The sequence below is a fragment of the Sorex fumeus genome, unplaced genomic scaffold (genome assembly GCF_029834395.1).
Source record: "Sorex fumeus unplaced genomic scaffold, SorFum_2.1 ptg000092l, whole genome shotgun sequence".
NCBI classification, from domain to species: domain Eukaryota; kingdom Metazoa; phylum Chordata; class Mammalia; order Eulipotyphla; family Soricidae; genus Sorex; species Sorex fumeus.
The window spans coordinates 11,316,352-11,335,772 of NW_026606149.1; the positions used below are offsets into that span (position 1 = coordinate 11,316,352).

A 19,421-nucleotide genomic window follows, 5' to 3' on the forward strand; every position below is an offset into this window, starting at 1 on the left:
CCGCCAGAAGAGCACCGCGCGCGGAGCCGCCGGGGGGGCGGGGAAACAGGGCCGGCCACGTGACGGGCCGCGGGGCACGCCGGGACACGTAGTTCCGGTAACGGTGCCGGCACGTGACGGGGCCGCGGGAAGGGACCAGCCCGGCTTCCGGGGTCCGCGCCGCCTTCCGGGAGCCGTCGCGGAGCATGCCGGGACTCGTAGTCCGGCAACGGTGCCGGCGGGCAGGCAGCCGACCCAGCTTCCGGGGTCCGCGCCGCCTGCCGGGAGCCGTCGCGGAGCACGCCGGGACTCGTAGTCCGGAAACTGCCGGCGGGCAGGCAGCCGACTCAGCTTCCGGGGTCCGCGCCGCCGGCCCGGCGCGCTCCCGTCGCGGGGCATGCCGGGACTCGTAGTCCGGCGACGGCGCGGTCACGTGACGGTGCCGGCGGGAAGGCGGCCGGCCGGTCCAGCTTCCGGGGTCCGCGCCGCCCGCCGGGAGCCGTCGCGGGGCACGCCGGGACGCGCGGTGCCCGACGGGCTCGCGCGCGGCCTGCCGGGACTCGTAGTCCCCGCGCCGCGCGCGCCCCGCGGGGCCCCGGCGGGGGGTCGCGGGGGGCCCCGGCGCCGGCCCCGCCCCCCGCGCCCCGGCCGCCGCGACCCCGCGGGCGGGCGGGCCGCGGCGCGGGCGGGCGGCGGGCGGCGGGCGCGGGTGACGTCACGCGCCCCGGAAGTGCGCGCGGCCGCCGCGGCGGGTGAAGCCGGTGCCGAGCGAGTGCGCCCATGGGCGCCGGGCCCTGACGCGGCCCATGGAGGCGCCGGGCGCCGCGCGGGCGGCCGTGGCCGAGGTGCGCTGCCCGGGCCCCGGGCCGCTGCGCCTGAGCGAGTGGCGGGTGGCGGCGGGCGCGGCCGTGCGCATCGGCTCGGTGCTGGCCGTGTGCGAGGCCGCCGCCTCCGCGCCGCCCTCCGGGCTCGGGCCCGGCCGCGCGGCCGCCGAGCGCAGGCTGCGGTCGGAGCGCGCCGGCGTGGTGCGGGAGCTGTGCGCGCAGCCGGGCCAGCTGCTGGCGCCGGGGTGAGTGCGGCGGGGCCTGCGGGGCGGGGGCGCGGGCCGGGTCCCCGGGCTCCGGAGGCGCGCGCGGTGCCGGCGGCCGCCCCGTCCCGGTCCCCGTCCCGGTCCCCGTCCCCGTCCCCGTCCCGGTCCCCGTCCCCGTCCCCCGTCCCGGTCCCGGTCCCCGTCCCCCGTCCCGGTCCCCGTCCCCGTCCCCGTCCCCGTCCCCGTCCCGGTCCCCGTCCCCGTCCCCCGTCCCGGTCCCGGTCCCCGTCCCCCGTCCCGGTCCCCGTCCCCGTCCCCGTCCCCGTCCCCGTCCCGGTCCCCGTCCCGGTCCCCGTCCCGGTCCCTGTCCCCGTCCCCGTCCCGGTCCCCGTCCCCGTCCCCCGTCCCGGTCCCCGTCCCCGTCCCCGTCCCCGTCCCGGTCCCCGTCCCCGTCCCGGTCCCTGTCCCCGTCCCCGTCCCGGTCCCCGTCCCCGTCCCCCGTCCCGGTCCCCGTCCCCGTCCCCGTCCCGGTCCCCGTCCCCGTCCCGGTCCCTGTCCCCGTCCCCCGTCCCGGTCCCCGTCCCCGTCCCCGTCCCGGTCCCCGTCCCCGTCCCCGTCCCCGTCCCGGTCCCCGTCCCCGTCCCCGTCCCGGTCCCCGTCCCCCGTCCCCCGTCCCCGTCCCCGTCCCGGTCCCCGTCCCCGTCCCCGTCCCCCGTCCCGGTCCCCGTCCCCGTCCCCCGTCCCGGTCCCCGTCCCCGTCCCCCGTCCCGGTCCCCGTCCCCGTCCCCGTCCCCGTCCCCCGTCCCCGTCCCCGTCCCGGTCCCCGTCCCCGTCCCCGTCCCCGTCCCCCGTCCCCCGTCCCCGTCCCCGTCCCCCGTCCCCGTCCCGGTCCCCGTCCCCGTCCCCGTCCCCGTCCCCGTCCCCGTCCTCGTCCTCTGGCCGCGTGTCAGCCCGGGGCGGGGGCCCTGCCCTCTGCCCCCGACCCCCAGCGGAGTCCTGCAGGCCCCCCCCCCCCCCCGCCCTGCGCGCTGGCACTGCCCGGGCTCGGCCCCCCGGGACCCGCGTATCGCGTCCTTCCCCCCAGGAACCAGCCCGCCCCTGGCCAGCGGGTTCTCCGAGGGCGGGCGTGGGCCCACTGGCGGGGGTCGAGGGGAGCGGCCTGCACCTTCGTGCCGTGGGCGCCCCGGGGAGCCCCTGGGTCTCCTGCTGCCGCGTCCTGTGAGAGGGAGGGGCGCGCCCAGTCACCAGCCGGAGGTGAGGGGCTGCCGGTTCTGTGTGTCCCGCCCCCCCCCCCGCGGCCCCCCCCCCCCCGCTGTGCACCAAGGGGCCCCCCGGGGTCAGCCCAGCAGTCAGGGCAGGGAGAAGCCCGCTGCCCCTCCCCTCCTGCGCCCGTCCACCTCGTCCAGCTCCTGCCCCTCTCCCGGCCTCCTGGCCGCTTCCTCCCACTCGCCGCAGGGCGGGAGCCGGAAAATCACCTGCTGACAGATGCCAGCCTGAAAGGCAGTTAGTTCTGGTATCTGTCGCAGATGCCCGTGTGCTCTGAGCTCCTGCCCGCTCGGGCGGCCTGAGTGAGGTCAGGGGTTCCGCAAATGGGGCTCCACAGGACTATCAGAGAGTGTCACTTAGAGGCGGGCTGCAGCCTCCCGCGTGCTCTTGGCTCCTGTGCCCTGGCCAGGGCTGAGCCGGGCATTTCCTCGAAGCAGTTCCCTGAGTGCAGCCGTGCCTCGTGGCCACGTCCCAGCCGGCTGCTGCTGGTCGGCTGTCCCGGGGGCTGTCGCAGGTCCCTCACTCGCCGTGTCCACCTCGCAGGGCAGTCCTGCTGCGGCTGGAAGAATGCAGCCACCCGGTGGTCATGAAGGGCTTGTGCGCGGAGTGTGGCCAGGACCTGACGCAGTGAGTGTCCGGCCGCAGACGGCTTGTGTCGGGGTCCCCCTCCCCCCAAACGGCAGCTGCACGTGCCCCCCCAACGCCCACTCGTCTCGTCCACAGGTTGCAGAGCAAAAACGGGAAGCAGCAAGTGCCTCTGTCCACGGCCACCGTGTCCATGGTGCACAGCGTCCCCGAGCTGATGGTGAGCTCGGAGGTGAGTCCACAGTGGATGTGCCCCGGGGCCTTGGTTCCCTTGTGTCCTCCTGCCCCCGGTGTGGGCCTTAGGACCCCGTAGGCCCTGGGCGAGCTGCCCGGGGCTGCCGTTGAGCTGGGCCCGTGGGGCTGCTTCTCGTTTGGTCCCTGAGCGTGGGGCTGCTCGGAGGGGCGTCCGGGTTGGGGGGCCGTCAGAGGCCGATGCCTTCCTTCTCCTCGCTCTGAACCTGGGGTGGTCAGACGCCTCTGGTGTCCGTGGCAGGGGCACGGCTGCTGCCCAGAAGCCTCGGTGCCAGTGGCACGCTCCGGGAGGGGTTCCACGCGGTCTCCCGTGGTCAGGACTCGCTGGCCCCGCTGCCGTCTGCAGCCCTCGCTGGTGCCTGGCTGTCCGGAAACCCCCTCCACGGCGCGGTCGGAGCAGGCAGGGCAGCTCCTGGGCCTCACTGACCGTCCTCCCCTCCCCTGCAGCAAGCGGAGCAGCTCGGGAGGGAGGATCAGCAGCGTCTGCACCGGAACCGCAAGCTGGTGCTCATGGTGGACCTGGACCAGACCCTGATCCACACCACGGAGCAGCACTGCCAGCACATGTCCAGCAAGGTGGTGGCCTCCCCGCACGCGCCCTCCTGCCTCTCGGGTCGCTGGCTCCTGAGTGACTCCAGCCTCCCTGGCCGTGGGGGCCTTGGAGCCTGCACTGGATTACCTGTGTAGCGGGACTGGGGGTCCTGGGTGGAGCGAGCGCCAGGCTGGCCTCACGAGGTGGCCGGGAGACGGGCGGGTCTGGGGGAAGCTGGGCGGCCCGCGTCATCTCACTCCCCTCCTGGCTCTTGGGCCTGTTGAGGTGGCGTGTTTCCACGAATCCTGGCGAGCTGGAGCTCAGCTCTCTTGGCCGTCGGGTGCCCTGGGGCAATGCCATGGGCACCAGCCCTGAGGTGGCACGGCCATGGTGGATGCCTGGGCCTGGGCCCGAGTCCTCCAGGGGTGCTCATTGCAGAGTCGCAGAGCTGGATGTAGACTTCCACTGAGCTTGTTTGCTTTTCTCAGTGGTTACTTGAGGTGATCTGACAGAAATCAGGAAGAGACAGGTTTAAAAGGACCGACTTTCTGAACATGCGTGGTGGTCGTAGGGAGCCCTGACGTGGTTCCCTGGCTGCCGTGAATGACTCTGATGGTTGTTGTGGACAGTTGCCTGGTTGTTATGGTCACTATGTTATCATGGCTGGTTCCCTGATCCTGGTTATTGTGGTTGTTGTGGTTAGTTGCTGGACATTGTTACTAACTAGTGGTCGCTCCCTGCTACTGTATGTGGTTACTGGGCTATCTTAGTTACTGTGATTGTCACACAGTAACACAGTAACATCTGGGCCAACCCGGGAGTCACTGTCTCCAGCTGTGGAAGGGCTGCACTCTAGCACACAGCATATGGGGCTGTCCGTGCTGAGTGGAGGTGTGGCCGAGTGTCCTTCCAGGCGGGGTTGGAGCCGGGGGGCGGGGGGGGATGCTGGCGTTCGTGGCCTGAAGGACCCCCGTGTGAGCAGTGCTCTCGGCCTCTCTCCCTCCAGGGCATCTTCCACTTCCAGCTGGGCCGGGGCGAGCCCATGCTGCACACCCGACTGCGGCCACACTGCAAGGAGTTCTTGGAGAAGATCGCCAGGCTGTACGAGCTGCACGTCTTCACCTTTGGCAGCAGGCTGTACGCGCACACAATCGCAGGTAGGGCTCCCGGGGCTGTGCCCGCCATCACTCTTCCGCTGAGCTGGGGCCCGCCATCCGGGACAGGCTCGTGGAGGGCGTCCGGGGAGCGCGTCTGGAGCCGTGTGCCGACGGGGCCGGCCCAGCACACGAGTGTCCAGCCTGCTCTCAGCTCCCCCGTGGTGGAGGCAGGCGGGTGCCGGTCGCGGCGCGCAGCCGCGTGGTGAGCCGGCCTGGGCGGGCCTGGGCCAGCAGGTGCCGCGTTTGGTGGCAGCGAGGTGGCCCCCTCACCGGGTGTCCAAGCGGCTCTCAGCCCTGTGGCTTTCTTCCCACAGGCTTTTTAGATCCCGAGAAGAAGCTTTTTTCTCACCGGATCTTGTCAAGGGATGAATGTATCGATCCGTTTTCTAAAACAGGCAACCTCAGGTATGTCTGTATGTACCCCGCTGAGCCACGGCTTCTAGCCTTGGGGCTTGCCCGCCGGGGGCTCTGGGCGATGATAAACCGCCGACCGTCCTGGGCGGGAACCCCAGAGCATGCTGCTTTGAGGCGTCGGGGGTGTTTGGGCCACTCACATTTCCGCCGTTATCCCGGGTCGCCACGTGCTGCATTTCTCCCATCCTCGCCAGCCTCCCTCCGAGCCCTGGGGTGCGGAGCACGCGTCCCTGCGCGTCTGCTCAGGGAAGGAACCGGAGATGTGGGGTTTGGTGCGTGTCCTGGTGGGCCTGCCCCGTACGCTGGGGCCATTGGTGGCTCTTGGCCTTTCCTCTGCCATCCAGAGTTTAGGCTGACGATGTCCGCACGGGTGAGCCTTTGCCAGGTCTGCTGACAGACTGGGAATCTGAGCATCTGCTTCAGAGACCGGCCTCACGTGCCCCCACGGAGGTGGGGTGTGCCGGGGGCGGGGGCTGCAGGAGGCTGTGGGGGCACCAGCTTCCCCCCGTCTGCCGTGGGTCTCCTCGTGGTCGGCAGTCCCCACACGTTAGCTCAGCTCTCTCGTGCTCCGCCTGTGCACGCAGGTTCATCCCAGCCGGGTGACCGTGTCCTGGGTCGTCCAGGCAGCCTGTGGCCTGGGATGCTCCCGACACGCTTGTCTCTGAGCGGGGAACAGCCCGGGACGGGCACACCCAGCCTGAACGTCTCTGCTCACCCCAAACTTCCCGCTCGCTTTCGGGAGTGTAGTGACGGGGTCGGGGCCTCGGAGGCAGCCCCTGGGTGCTAAGGGGAATGGTCTGGTCCCATCCCTCGGGCCTGCGGCAGTTTCTGCCCCACAGCTGGGGGCGCTTGGCAGTGGTCCCACGCTGTCCTGGGGTTCCTTCCCTGTGTGACGTTTTCTTGAGACACAGCTTGTCGGCTCACGCGGAGGGTCCCCAGTACTGGTGCAGGTCCTCTGCCCCCGGGGCCTCCAGGTGCCGGCCGACATTCCGGCAAGGGTCTTGGGCTGTGACTGATGGCTCCGCCACTCTGCTTCCAGAAACCTCTTCCCATGTGGCGATTCCATGGTCTGCATCATTGACGACCGAGAAGATGTCTGGAAGTTTGCCCCCAACCTGATAACGGTGAAGAAATACGTGTACTTCCAGGGCACGGGCGACATCCACGCTCCCCCTGCCCCCCGGGAGCCCCCTGCCCGCAGGAGAGGTGGGTGGTACAGCGGTGGGTGGGCAGCCGTGGGGCCCCGTCCTGTGGTTGGGAGGGGGTGAGTGCCTTCTGTCTCGGCGCGGGTGCTCAGCGCAGGCTGGCCAGCGTTCAGTTGAGTGAGGTGGGAAGGTAGCTCGACGCGGCCTCCGGGGTGCTGCTGGGACCCGGTTCCCGGGACGCTCCCCGGCCCAGGGCGGGGGGTGGCTGAGGAGTCCTGAGCGGTGCGGGGGTCACCAGCGTCCAAGGTCTCGGGCAGGAGACGGGCCCCGCAGGGATGTCCTGAGCAGGGGACGGCGTGTGCCCGGGGGCGCCGGACCTGGCGTTGGGGCCAGGGCTGTGCTTGCTCGTATGTGCGCCGGCAGTGATGCCGCTCCCTTCTTGTGTTGCCTTTAGTGAATCATTCTCCCAAGGGCACCGACGCCCCAGAACCCGTCTTGTCCGGCAGAGACTCTGAGGAGGGAAGGCACGTGTCTGGGGTGGAGCAGAGTAACGGCCTCGGGAAACCCCCGAGGGACTGGCCCGCCCCTGCTCAGACGGAGGAGCGGGGCCCGCGGCCCAGTCCTCGTGCCGACAGGGGCCCCCCGGCCTGCCCCCCGCAGCAGGGCCGGACGCCGGCAGAGGAGCGGCCCCCCCAGGGCCCGGCGGGCGGCGACCTGCACTTTGAACTGTCCAGCGACAGCGCGAGCAGCAGCGAGTCGGAGGGCCGCTCGTCCTCCGCCTCCGAGGGCGAGGGCGGGGAGCCTAGGAGCCGCCGGCAGCCCCCGGCTGCGCGCGGGAAGGCGGCCCTGCCTGGCAGCGGGGAGAAGCCGGCAGGGCCCAACCACTGTGGCGACGCGGCCGCGGCCGACGGGCTGGAGGAGGGCGAGCGGGACGGGCTGGGCGGGGGCTGCGCGGAGACCGAGTCCCAGAACAGCGAGCAGTCGGGCATCACGGTGGGCGAGTCCCTGGACCAGAGCGTGGAGGAGGAGGAGGAGGAGGAGGACGCCGACGCTGACGACCACCTGGTCTACCTCGAGGAGATCCTGGCCCGCGTGCACTCTGACTACTATGCCAAGTACGACCGCTTCCTCCAGGGAGACCTCCCAGAGGCCCCCGACATCCGGAAGATCGTCCCCGAGCTCAAGAGCAAGGTGCTGGCGGACGTGGCCATCCTCTTCAGCGGGCTGCACCCCACCAACTTCCCCATCGAGAAGACCCGGGAGCACTACCACGCCTCGGCCCTAGGCGCCAGGATCCTCACTCAGCTGGTGCTGGACCCCGACGACCCCGACAGGCCCACCCACCTGGTGGCCGCCCGGGCTGGTGAGTGCTCAGGACTCTCCCGGGGTTCTGCAGGAGGGGCCTGGCCGGGCATGTGCCCGGAGGCCCTCCTGGGGGCTCCAGGGCACGAGCTTGCTGCCTGCGGGCCTGCGCAGGGTGCCCCTGCCATGGCCGTCCCGGGGGTGGGCGGGGGCGGGCGAGCACTGCCCTCCGGGCCAGTGGCGGGGGTGCCCGGCACACCAGCCCCCCTCCAGAGGTCCAAGGGCGGCGTCAGGCCAGGCAGCTGTGTTCCCGCAGGCACAGAGAAGGTGCGGCAGGCGCAGGAGTGTGGGCAGCTGCACGTCGTCAACCCCGACTGGCTGTGGAGCTGCCTGGAGCGCTGGGACCATGTGGAAGAGCAGCTCTTCCCCCTCAGGGACGACTACGGCCGGGCACAGAGGTTAGGGACGGCCGCGGGAGGCCTGGCCTGTGAGGACCCTCCCGCCAGGGACCCGCGGCTTCTCCTCACGGCCGCTCTCGCCCCCAGGGAGGACAGCCCTGCGGCCTTTCCTGACAGGCAGGGCGCGCCGCCCCCGGCCTTGTTCCACCCGACCCCCGTCCACCCCCGGGTGCAGCCTGGCCCCGAGCTCCGCATCTACGACGCCAACACGGGCAAGCTCATCCGGAAGGGCGCTGCCGGCCCCGGGCCCCCCGGCTCCTTGCCTGTCCACGGAGAACACTCGTCCTTCAGGTGCGTGCCGGGCGGGCTTCTCCACCAGGCCTGCAGAGCTGCGGCCCAAGGCAGGGTCCACGTGGAGCCGACTGCGCGCAGGCCACAGCCTGCATCTCTGTCCTGGCCCGGGCTCCGTCCCTGTTGGCCCTGGGTGGCCTTACCCGTCCTGGTCCAGCGTGGGCTCAGTTGCGGCCCGGGGCTGGCCACTGCACAGGACACTCCCCGACAGGATCGGCTGGAGCTGTCACCTGCTTTGGTGGGAGGGGCCCCGCTGCCCAGTGGGTCTGGGGTGCTGCGGGGGACAGAGCCGGGCCCAACGACACAGTTGCTGTCCCCTGCTGGCTGGGAGCGTAGCCCGGCTGCCCCTGGGGCCAGCGTCCCCTCCAGGCAGGGTCTGAGCTCCCGGGGCTGGCTTAGGAGGGTGGGGGGAGGGTCACGCAGGGCCAGTGTTGCCCTCGCCCTACCCTCCCCCCATCCCCACAGCACAGAAATGCGCGTGCGCACACACACACGCACACACACTGCCTTCAGCCCCAAGTGGTTTTGAGGACGGGTTGTTTCTTTGCAGTTCGGGGATGGACGTGTCACCCAGGAAGCATTCCCCTTTGTCCCGGAGCCCACCCGTCGTCCCTGGTCACCCCTGCCCTGCTGCCAGCAGAGGCTCGAAGCACTCAGGGGCAGTGGCATGCAGGGACCCACGGCCACGCTGGGCCCCCTGAAGGCCAGTGTGTGCTGCCGTGTGGGGGTGCTCTTGGCCCCTCGTGGCTCCCCTCCTTTCCCCTCACGCAGCCGCCTCGGCTCGGCTTGGGATCGCTTGCTGGTGCCAGGCTGCTGCGGTCTCCTCTGCCGGTGGCCTCAGCCTGCTTCTCACATTTGTAAAAGTGCTGTGAAAGGCATGTCGGCTGTCCACTTGCCATGACCGTCCTGGGCCGTCCGGGATCTTCCTCCCAGCAGGTCCTAGAGGCTACCACAGTGGGCTTCACAGATGGGAAAGTGTCTGATGAGGCTTCCGCTGGGCAGTGAGGGAGATGCTGTCCAGCAAGCTGTGGTCAGTGTCTGGCTCGGGGACAGTTGGGCTCCAGGCCCAGCGGGTATGTCCCCCAGGTGGGAGCACCACTCGGGACCTAGTGGCGGTGTAGGGACAAAGGGTGACTTAGCATAGTTTGCTGTGTCTTGTGGACGGGCCACCGCTGCCCAGCAGGTGTAGGTGGGCCCAGCAGGTGGGCATGTGCTTTGGAGCGAGGGCATCACACAGTCCCCTGCGGCGTCGGGGGGTTTGCGGGCCGAGATGGGGTAGACGTGCCGTCAGGCAGCAGGAGACCCGGGGGTGCAGGCTCCGAGGCCCGGAAGGAACGCCTGGGAATGGAGAAGCACGTGCGCGTGGGGCGGCAGATGAGTGCAGCGATTGCTCACCTGCGGAGGGATCCGGGTGATTCTAGAACCAGAAGGAGCCTGAAGTCCTGGGAGAGAGCAGGAGCCGCTGCAGACGGCCGACTCGGGGGGGGCGGGGAGCACGCAGAGCCGTGGGGGAGGGTGCAGACGACAGCATCCAAAGCATCTCCAGGACGGGCCCCCTTGGCGACACCCCACCCCCACCCAGGGCCAGGAAACCTTGAAGACCAAAGATGAGGACCGGGACGTGAGGGTGCCGACGGCAGTGGCCTTACAGAACAGGAGACTGAGCTCCTTTCCGGCACGTTCCCCGGAGGCAGGTGGGGGGCCTCCTGGCCAGGGGTGAGCCCCGGCTCAGCACCACAGCCCGTGTGTGACCCCCAGGCATCAGTAAAGCAGAAAGGAAACATGCTTTTGTGTTGAGTGACATTGTGTGCCGCCGGTGGCTGCCGTGGACGTACTGTACTGTGGATGCTACCAACACGGTTGGCGAGTGGGAGTGACACGCACATAGCGGGCTGCCTGTGAGGGGTCGATGTTTCCCGTGGCTGGGCGCACCCAGGACCCGGTGTCTGTAGTTAGGTGCTGGAGGTGGAAGCTGAGCTGCCATGCCCCGTGTCTTCACGGCTCGCCCCGACAAGAGCCGTATCTGGCCCAGCACGACCGTTTCCACTGTCACGTTGGTGTGGCCCCAGGGGGCTTGGCCCCTGAGGCTGAGGGGCCACCAGGGGGTCTTCGCAGGGCGTGGGGGGGCAGGGAGAGGGTCCCCAGGTGTTGGGCAGGTGTCAGGAGAGGTGGTTGGGATTCTCGGCGGGGGTGGGGGGTGTGGGTGGGCCACAGTCTCCCAGGAGGCTGGAAAGTTGAGCAGGAAGGAGACGGGCTGGGAAGGGAGCAGCCAGTGTGGGCCTGTGGCTGGCTGGGGAGTTACGAGCGAGGTGGGTGTTGGGCTGTATCACAGCCAGAGGCGGCAGCCAGCGTTATTACAGTGGCTGAGTCCCCATTCCTGCTCCACGCGGTCACCCAGGGAGGGGCAGGAGGCTTGTTACTTGGCGTCTTGCTGCCCTGGGCCCAGCAGGCCCCCTCTGAGTTGGCCCTGGGGTGTCCAGGGTGATGGAGGTGAGTGGCAGGGATGTCTGTGAGTCAGGCTTCCCGGGACAGAGAGGGCCGTGGGGATGGCACCTCCCAGGAGTGGCGTGTGCCACCCCTTCTGCCCACTGTATTCTGCCTGTCCCGGTGGGCCAGCTACTAGCGGGCAGGGTCTTGGGTTTTGATCTGGAAGCAGGAGCGGTGAGGCAGGGGTGGCCTCGTGGCAGGGGTTCAGCAGGGCATCACGGGACTGGCTCCTTCCTTTGCCCAGACCTGCAGCAAGTGCCACGGGGGCCCGGCCTGCTGGGCTGTTGAGTGGGACGGAGGAAACGGTGCTGGGCGCCGGGGGTCTGTGGGCCCTCCACCCGGAAGTTGTCCTGTGCTGGCCTGCTGCTGTCGGCCAGGCCCAGTGGCAGAAGCATCTGGAAGCAAGGTAGAGCCTCATCCCAGGGACCCAACGGTGCACGGTGCAGGGGTAGGCGAGGCCAGTGGCTCGGCTCGGTGTCACGCTCGGGACGGTTCGGGCACAGCTCGAGGTGGAGACTGTGGACGTGGCATCAGCCTCGCGTCACTCTGATACCCCGGCCACGCTGCCCGTGCGGCCAGGGCGCAGCCAGTCCCTCAAGCCTATTTATCCTGTCCCCGTCCGTCCTGGGCATGGCTGAGGCCAGTTTACAAGTTCAGGACTGATGAGGACCAGCGTAGATAAGCTCAGAGTCGCCCGACCAGACTGGCGTGCTGGGCCCCGGCCCTCCCTCGGGTGCCCGCTGTCCTGGCGCCCTGCCGCTGGCCTCTGCTATGGTGGCGCCTGGGGCCTGCGCAACCTTCGTCCGTCATCGCTCCTCTCGGCCGGCAGCGGCTTGAGCCACCCAGGACCGGCCTGTGCCTGGCTCGGACCCTCCGAGAGTGCCGATCAGTGAGGGCAGTAAGCAAGTGGGCCTGCGTCCACGCCAGCTGGTCAGCAAGGCTGCTGGGGAGCGCCCCGCCGGCACCGCAGAAGAGGCCTGGCTGGTGCTGAGGGACCCCCCGGGCCCCGCCGGAGGAGGCCTCGGCGCCGGAAGGCAGGGTTGCTCCGCAGGCCGCCCTCAGCTCCTCCGGGGCTGCGCGTCAGTTGTGAACCTTAGTTTTTAATTAAAGGTTTTATTTCGAGATAATTACAGACTCTGGGCAGACGTAAGAAGCTGCAGATCCTGTGGGCCCTCCCCAGCCCCCACCTGCCAAGGAGCGCCTGGCAGAGAGGCGGCTGGGTCTCCAGCCCGCTGTCCACGAAGCGCCCCCGCCCCGCCCCCACCCGGCAACGGCCCGTGCGCCTGCGGTTCCGAGCTGAGAACTCTGCGGGAGCGGAGCTGGGAGCCCCCGGCACTCGCGGCACTGGCCCCTCCACACGCCGCTCAGGGTCCTGTGGACAGGCTTGCCGGTCACCCGGGAGAGGCCTCGGGGCTCTTCCCACCTGGGCCTCACAAGCAGGGCTGTGGCTCTGTGAGTCTGTGGGTGTCAGCCCTGGGATCGGGGGGTGGGTCTCACCGTCCCGTGTCCTGGGCTGCCCACCTGCCTCCTGGCCTGTGCCGTCTTGTCTCCTGCTGGCTTTCCGAGCCTCTCGACAGGCAGGATGGTCATTCCTTACATGGGTGTCATGGGTTCCCCATGGTGGCGGGCTCCAGGCCCTGGTTAACACGGACGGTCTGAGCGCACAGGTCCAGCTCCGCCGGAGTCCACTGTGCTGGGCCCCAGCTCCCCTCCTGACTCGCTGGCTGCTCTGTGGGGTTTGCCTTTCTCCCGGCCTCGGAGTCCAGGGTCATGACGCACACGCCATCGTGCCGTGTTGCGAGCAGGGGCCCTGCGTTCCCACCCCTGGGGGTCCCCGTCCCTCTTCCAGGCCTCTCCCTCTTACCCTGTCACCGTGACCCTGGGGCTCCCCGAGGCCGTGGGTTAGGGATCCTCCCAGTGGGGATGCTTCCAGCCCTCCTGCCTCTTGGGCTTGGCGCCTTCCTCTGCTGTCCCCATCCTGTATTGTGGTGACCACACTTCCCTGTGGGCTGTCCTGAGGGTGACAGGAATGTGTCACAGCCCCTTCCAGTGCTGTTTCCAGGCCCATAGTGGGAACCTCGGGTATTAGAGGGGACGGTAAGTGGGCAGCCTGGGATGCGACGTCCTGGAATCGCTTACCATCGGTCCACCCAGTGGTCAGCCTAACACAGTTGCTGCTTTTTAATTTGCACATGGACCAAGTCCACTGTTTCTCAGAACAGGGTCACTCTCAGGGTCACTGTTGGTGAGAGTCTGTCCAGCACTCTGGCATGGAACACCTGTCTGACAGGAGTCGCGGCTGGGGGCCGAAGGCACCAGAACTGGCCGAGCCGGCTGTGCCTCTTGCTGTGTTCTGGTGTCGACCACCCCCGGTGCAACCATCCCTCAGACAGGACAGCCATGGCCCCAGGCTCCTGCCTCCTCACAGCCTGGACAGGACAGAACTGGCTTCTGGATTTCCATGGAGTGGCTCACTCGGCCGTGGAAAGCCACTGTCCGTGGGCTCCCCAGCACCGTCCCGATGCCTCACCGTGCCCCTGGGGTGTGGGCCACCAGGCGTGAGCCAAGTCCAGCCATCCTCTAGAGGTTGCCAGGACTTATCTGGAAAAGGTGTCGCACCTGCCAAGGCTGGTCACGTTTCCGTCAGTCAGCCTGCACAGCGTCACTCTTGCCACTACTCAGAAATCTGAGTCTGGGCTGAGAGGAAGGTCGCGGCGGCTTTCTTCAGACAGGGCTATGCAATTCATTTCAGAGTTGTCCAGCCACCTCAGCAGCAGATGTTCGGTGAAGAGCTACCAGAAAACCAGGACGGACCACAGCCAGGCCCTTCCAGGAGGAAAAGACAGCCCAGCCTGTCGGAAACGCTGCCGCTGTACACGCTGTGTAAGGAGGACCTAGAAAGTATGGACAAAGAGGTGAGTACTCCGGGAGTCGTGTCCAGGCTGCACACGGGCACTGCGAGGGGCCTGAGACCCACGGGCACCCAGCAACACTGACCACTCGGTTTCTCCTGTCGCTGATGAGAGACTGGGCGTTCAGGCCTCCACAGCGCTCACCCCTCTGCCCACCTGGGGTCTTGATCAGCCGGGTCCTCGTTCTGTGGAGAGAGCCTTGTCCTGAGCCAGCGGACACTGACTCGGGTCCAGCCGTAGCACCGAGGAAACGGGATGAGCTTCTGATCCAGTGGTGGCGCTCGCCGTCAGCCATGCCCGTGCCTCCGTCCAGCACACTCCCCAGACGGCTCCCGTGGGTGCTGGGAGTGGGGGTCGGGCTTGTTGCCGGGGAGCCAGTGGGTGTGGGCGAGGGCTGCAGGGCAGAGACAGCCCAGGGAAGACTCCAGTGTGGCGAGAGGGTGTGTGCTGCGTGCACACGGCGGGTGTCCTGCAGCAGCTTCTTCAGCTGTGGACGCGTGAAGAGGCCACCACCTGTGGACGCTTGTGCACACGCCACCCACCAGCCCTGGTTCCCAGGTGCACAGGCTCCGCTTCCACTGCAGGGCTTGACAGAAGTTTCCTCTCCCTCTTCCCCCAGTTGCACCTCTTCTCCGTCCTGTGAGATGTCCTTGAGGAGAGAGGTGCAGCGTGGAGTAGAGATTCCTTCTTTCCACCCGTGGTGCCGTGAGCACCCTGTCCCGACCAGAGCGTGTTCCGACCACATCAGCATTTCCTCTCTCTTTTCCTCCCTTTCGACCTCGAGGGGAATCCAGGCCCCAGAGCCTCAGTTCTGCATCTCCCGTCTGGCTTCCGGGAGGAAACCCCCTTATGGAGTCTCTGGTCTCTGCTTGCTGCCTGGACAGATGGACGGGAGCACGCAGGCACAGCTCCTGCAGTGACAGAGGGCATATCGAGACCCCCGTCCTGACCACCTGCACTGCTCCTGGAACCGGGCACCAGATTGTAGACCTGAAGGCCACGAGCCAGTGCAGGAGCCAGGGCCCAGCAGGGAGATGAAAAAGAAGAGGCCCAGGACAGGGTGGTGTACGCTCACGGCGGGAGCTGCCTCTCAAGTGTGGCTCCAGGCCACACACCGTCGCGAGAGAGAGTGGGAAGCCGGGAGCGACGGCCACGCACCCTCGCCCCGTCTGAGACGACTCCACCGTGACCAGGAGGCTGGGGTGCAGCCAGAGCCGCTTCTCAGTAGACTGTGCATCCCTGCCTCTTGGGGGGCAGTTGCACATGTTTGTGTTGAGGGTCACAGTTCCAGGAACTCAGATTTGTTCCCACGTCCCCCTCTTGGTCCATATTATAGGGTTCTCTTCAGGGACCAGAGAGATAGCACAGCGGGTAGGGCGTTTGCCTTGCAAGCGGCTGACCCAAGTTCAGTCCCCAGCATCCCGTATGGTTCCCCAAGCACCACCAGGAGTGAGTCCTGAGTACAGAGCCAGGAGGAACCCCTGAGCATCGCTGGGTGTGACCCAAAAAGCGAAAAAAGATTCTCTTTTACCACTGAAGTTTCGTGGTCCCAGAGATACCTGCTCAGGTGACAAGATTTCACTTAAAACACCTGCTCTAACCAACAGGTGTTCTGTGCTGACCCTCAGACTGCCCAGTGTCATGGCTGGGAGAGTGCGGGGACTGTCCCTCCATTTCCATTGTGACAGCCACCACCACGTGCCTACCACTGCCCAGGTGATGTCTCTGGCCCTTTGCGCTCTTGGCAGTGGCTCAGTGCACCTCCCCGGGGTCTCCCAAGTCCTGTCAGCACTGGGAAGGACACTTCCTCCACAGGACTGCCCTGTGCCTGCTCTGGTGCCCACTGGACATTGTCCATGCCAGGTTCACTCAGGACAGAACCTGCAGAGAAGGCACTTCTGTGCCTGTCAGTGGCAGTCTTGTTGGGGACACACCCCTGAGCGGGCCGAGGGCTTGCTGAACCAGGTGGGCTTCTGAGGCTGCAGCAGAGCCCTCATGGGCAGTCTGGTCTCCCATCCATGATGTCTGCCCTGGTACCACGTGGGGTCCCTGCGGACACCCTGTGCCTCGGGGCTTCTCTGCTTAAAATACTTAGTGTGGCAGTCCTGGTGGGCTCAGGGAACTATCTATGGTTCTGGGAATCAAACCTGGATCAGGTATTTGCAAGGCAAGCATCGGATCCCTGTACTATCTCCCGGGTCCTAAAAGCTTTCAAATTCCTGTTACTCATTCGGAACCTGTTGCAAAATTAAGGGAACAGGTGTCTTCAGAGCAGACTTACGGGGTTCTGATAGGTCAGCTCGTCAGAGTGGAGACGCTCCGGGCACTCAGCAGGGGCTGGCTGCTGCCTACACAGAGGCCAGACCTGGGTGAGGAGTGGCCGGGGGAGACGGCTGTCCTCCCCTTCATCCCTGGCCGAGGCTCTCCGGGCTGAGCCTGCGCATTTGAAGGATTCATGCAGGTCCTGACAGTCCACAGGGTTCTGGTCACTCCAGGGTGGGAACTGGGCAGCCTTCCTGAGGTTCCGGCTCATTCTGTGGGCAGAAGCCTCACTTCTTTGAGTGAAGTCCGGCTGGACGCCCTGGCACCAGCTGTGATCTGAGTGCCTGCTCCCCTGCCTGTCCGGGTTCAGGCCTCAGCTGGTTGGTCAGTTTCCTGGTCTGCTGCACCAGCCGGGGTGTGTCTGGGCAGAAGCTCAGCCTGAGCAGGTGCCCTGGACGGTCGCAGTTGGCACCATCCGTGGGACTTACTTCTGGGCCTCTGCGCCCGGTGGGTGCGGGGAACGGGCAGGTTTCCTAGAGCGGGTCCATCGGGGGTGGGTAGGGGACTGACTCTGACCTCCCCTCAGGTGGACGACATCCTGGGAGAAGGCAGTGATGACAGCGACAGTGAGAAGAGGAGGCCAGAGGAGGGTCCCGAGCGGAGCCCTGAGCCCAGGGAGGCCCCGGCTGCAGGGGCCCCCAAGGGGCACCCTGTGCTGTGTGCCACATCCTGCGACAAGAACATGGCAGATGGACGTGGACCCAGGTGAGGGCAGGTCCCCCGTGCGCTCTTCTGGGGCCGCTTGGCTGCCTTTCTGCTGCCCTCACCCAGGGGGTCTCCTCACAGCTGTTCTCACCTCGCAGGGTTCCCCTCACTTCAGGGGCACCCCTCATTTTGTGGGGCTCCCCTCACCTCCGGGCACCCCGCCTTCCTGCAGTTCCCCTAGACATTGAGGATGGCCAGGCAGGAAGCACCCAGCTGGTGTGCGGCCCTGCGGGTGGTCAGTCCCCACAGCCACCACCTCCCGCTTGTGTCCAGGAGCCAGCAGACACGCTCGCTCCCGCACAGCCCAGTCAGGCCCCCGTCGCTCCTCCCTTGGGAGTTCCACACCCAGCGCGAGCCCTGCCCTCCCCTTTCGGAGCGGTCCCAGGGAGCGCCCCAGAGAGACGGAGACCCTGATGCCCGCTGCGTGGCGCCTTCCCCCGCAGAGGCCACAAGAGGAAGCTGACGGAGGCCGAGGCAGCCAGTGGGTCGAGCGGGGAGTCCAGCTGCGAGGACGAGGACGAAGAGGGCAGCAGCTCGGAGGCGGACGAGATGGCGGCCGCGCTGGAGGCGGAGCTCAGCGACCTCATGTGAGCAGCGCGGCGCTTCCCATCGCTGGACTCGGTGCTCCACAGCCAAGCCTCCGGGGGTCGGCAACGGCGCAGACCAGCAAGCAGGGTTCTGGGCGCCGCGCCCAAGACAGGGAAGGCAGCAGGGCGCCGGTGCGGGAGGACCGGGCGCCACCGACGGGCACCGGCCCCTCCCCCTGGAGTTACCTGAAGGGCTGCCTCGGGGGAGCCCCACTTCCTTGGGGCCCCTGTGTAAAGTTTTGTAAATCTATTTCATAGCTGACCCACCAAACAGATTTTTCTTCATTTAATAAAAGTCCTTTTTGTAAGTGCTGGGTCTGCCTCCTTCACGCTTCCGCCAGGACCCAGGGCCTGACCCCCAGGGGGGAGTCGGGAGAGAGTGGCTGCCCAGCTTGGGAACAGAGGTGGCAGCTGACCATTTGCTGTGGGCTGGGAGGCAGGCCTGGTCCACACCAAAGTGTGTCCTGCTGCCCCGCTGCCCACAGAGCTTCTGGAAACAGCATCAGGAGCTCACAGCTGAGTTTTGGTGGGGGTGCAGAGTCCCCACGCCCTGCCTGGTCGAGCTACCCCTGGGATAGAGGCCACCTGCAGGCATCTCCCTGCAAGGGCACTGTGGCCACATCGGGCGCAACTTTCCCAATGGTCCAGTCTTAGCAAGAGCAAACAGGCACTGAGTGGTAGCCATTGGCTTGGGCCTTGTGGAAGAGGAAGCATTATCTCCCCTAGAAGTCCAAATGCAGTGGCCAGAGCAGGAAGAGGCCAGCAGCTTCACAGCGTCCACTAGATTCTGACCCTGTCTTCTCAGGCTGGGAGGCAGCTCTGCTTTGGGGACGGTGTGCTCACGGGGCCCATACTTACGGGCTAGTGGGGCACAGTGGGGAGAATGGGCACAAATGTGCCAGGCGGCCACAACCCTCGAGTAAGTCGGGAGGCTTGGGGGTCAGAGGCACAAGTTCTGATGCAGAAGGACACTCCCAGGAACTCCTGGGTTCCAGGACCCAGTCTAGGCCAACTCCTGCCCCCCAAGCACTGCTTGAGAGCCCCTTACCACACTTCCCAGAAAAGTAATTTCGCAGCTGAGCTGGGCTTAAAGGGGTTTTTCCTTCTCCCAGCCCAGGAGCACAAAAGTATTCACAGCTGCTTCTCCAGGTGACACAGTGACCAGGACTTTGCGACTTCCTGCTCAGGCAGTTGTGGGGTCATCTCCCTCCTGCTCCTGCAGAACCAGAAAATGCAAGAAACCTGTGGAGCCCTCTGGGGGCCAGGGAGGGCCAAGGTTGGGAGAGGCTTATTGAGGGTCTTGGCAGCCACAGACCCAGGGACAACAAAACAGGCTGGAGCAATAGCACAGCGGGGAGGGCGTTTGCTTTGCACGCGGCTGACCCGGGTTCGATTCCCAGCTTCCCATAGGGTCCCCTGAACACCGCCAGGAGTGACTCCTGAGTGAAGAGCCAGAGGAAACCCCTGTGCATTGCCGGGTGTGACCCAAAAAGAAAAAAAAAAGTGCAAACGGCAAGAGCCTGATAGGGCTGGGGCTCTGGGGAGCAAAGGAGCAAGCAGAGAAGACAGCTGGGAATTGCAGAGTTAGTTCAGCACGTGGCGGGGGAGATGGACTGAGAGGCTGGAGGGGGCTGGGTGGTCTGCAGGGCTGGGGTGCAGGGGCCGGGGTGCTGGGTTTGGGGCAGGGGGCAGAGGATTAAGGGCTGGGTGGGGTGTAGGTCCTGGGCAGGGGGCCACAGCTGGTCATGGTGTGTGGGTGGAGTGAGCTGCAGGGGATGGGTGGGGTAGAGAGGACGGGCGGGGTGCAGGGGGGTGGAGTGGAGGGGCTGTGTGGCTGGGGGGGGTGGGTAGGTGCAGGCCACCCCACACGGGAGCTTTCCCGTGGAGTATGCGGTGCTGGGGTCTCCCTGGGAAGGCCCCTCCCTCTGCCCTCTCCCTCCCCAGTCCTGTTGGGGCGGCTGGCTGGGGTTTGCACCCCTGCTTGTGGCGTGAGCCCA

General features: G+C 67.2%; 1 protein-coding gene across 1 annotated transcript; it reads left to right on the forward strand.

Moving 5' to 3' along the window:
- Nucleotides 1-733: 733 nt before the first annotated feature.
- CTDP1 (CTD phosphatase subunit 1) lies at nucleotides 734-17,732 on the forward strand. The gene is made up of 13 exons (XM_056131488.1): nucleotides 734-1,048; nucleotides 2,819-2,902; nucleotides 2,999-3,092; nucleotides 3,560-3,688; nucleotides 4,651-4,801; nucleotides 5,116-5,206; nucleotides 6,255-6,421; nucleotides 6,815-7,723; nucleotides 7,979-8,120; nucleotides 8,208-8,411; nucleotides 13,651-13,813; nucleotides 16,659-16,837; nucleotides 17,281-17,732. The coding sequence occupies exons 1-13, from the start codon at nucleotides 786-788 to the stop codon at nucleotides 17,426-17,428; spliced, it is 2,724 nt and encodes a 907-aa protein (XP_055987463.1). The 5' UTR covers nucleotides 734-785; the 3' UTR covers nucleotides 17,429-17,732.
- Nucleotides 17,733-19,421: the final 1,689 nt, after the last annotated feature.

Bases quoted from the DNA above. Each gene is read 5' to 3' on its own strand.
- CTDP1 (XM_056131488.1), top strand. From the start codon at position 786: ATGGAGGCGCCGGGCGCCGCGCGGGCGGCCGTGGCCGAGGTGCGCTGC. The intron at 7,724-7,978 runs GTGAGTGCTCAG...GTGTTCCCGCAG, and splicing joins CCTGGTGGCCGCCCGGGCTG to GCACAGAGAAGGTGCGGCAG. The intron at 16,838-17,280 runs GTGAGGGCAGGT...CTTCCCCCGCAG, and splicing joins GCAGATGGACGTGGACCCAG to AGGCCACAAGAGGAAGCTGA.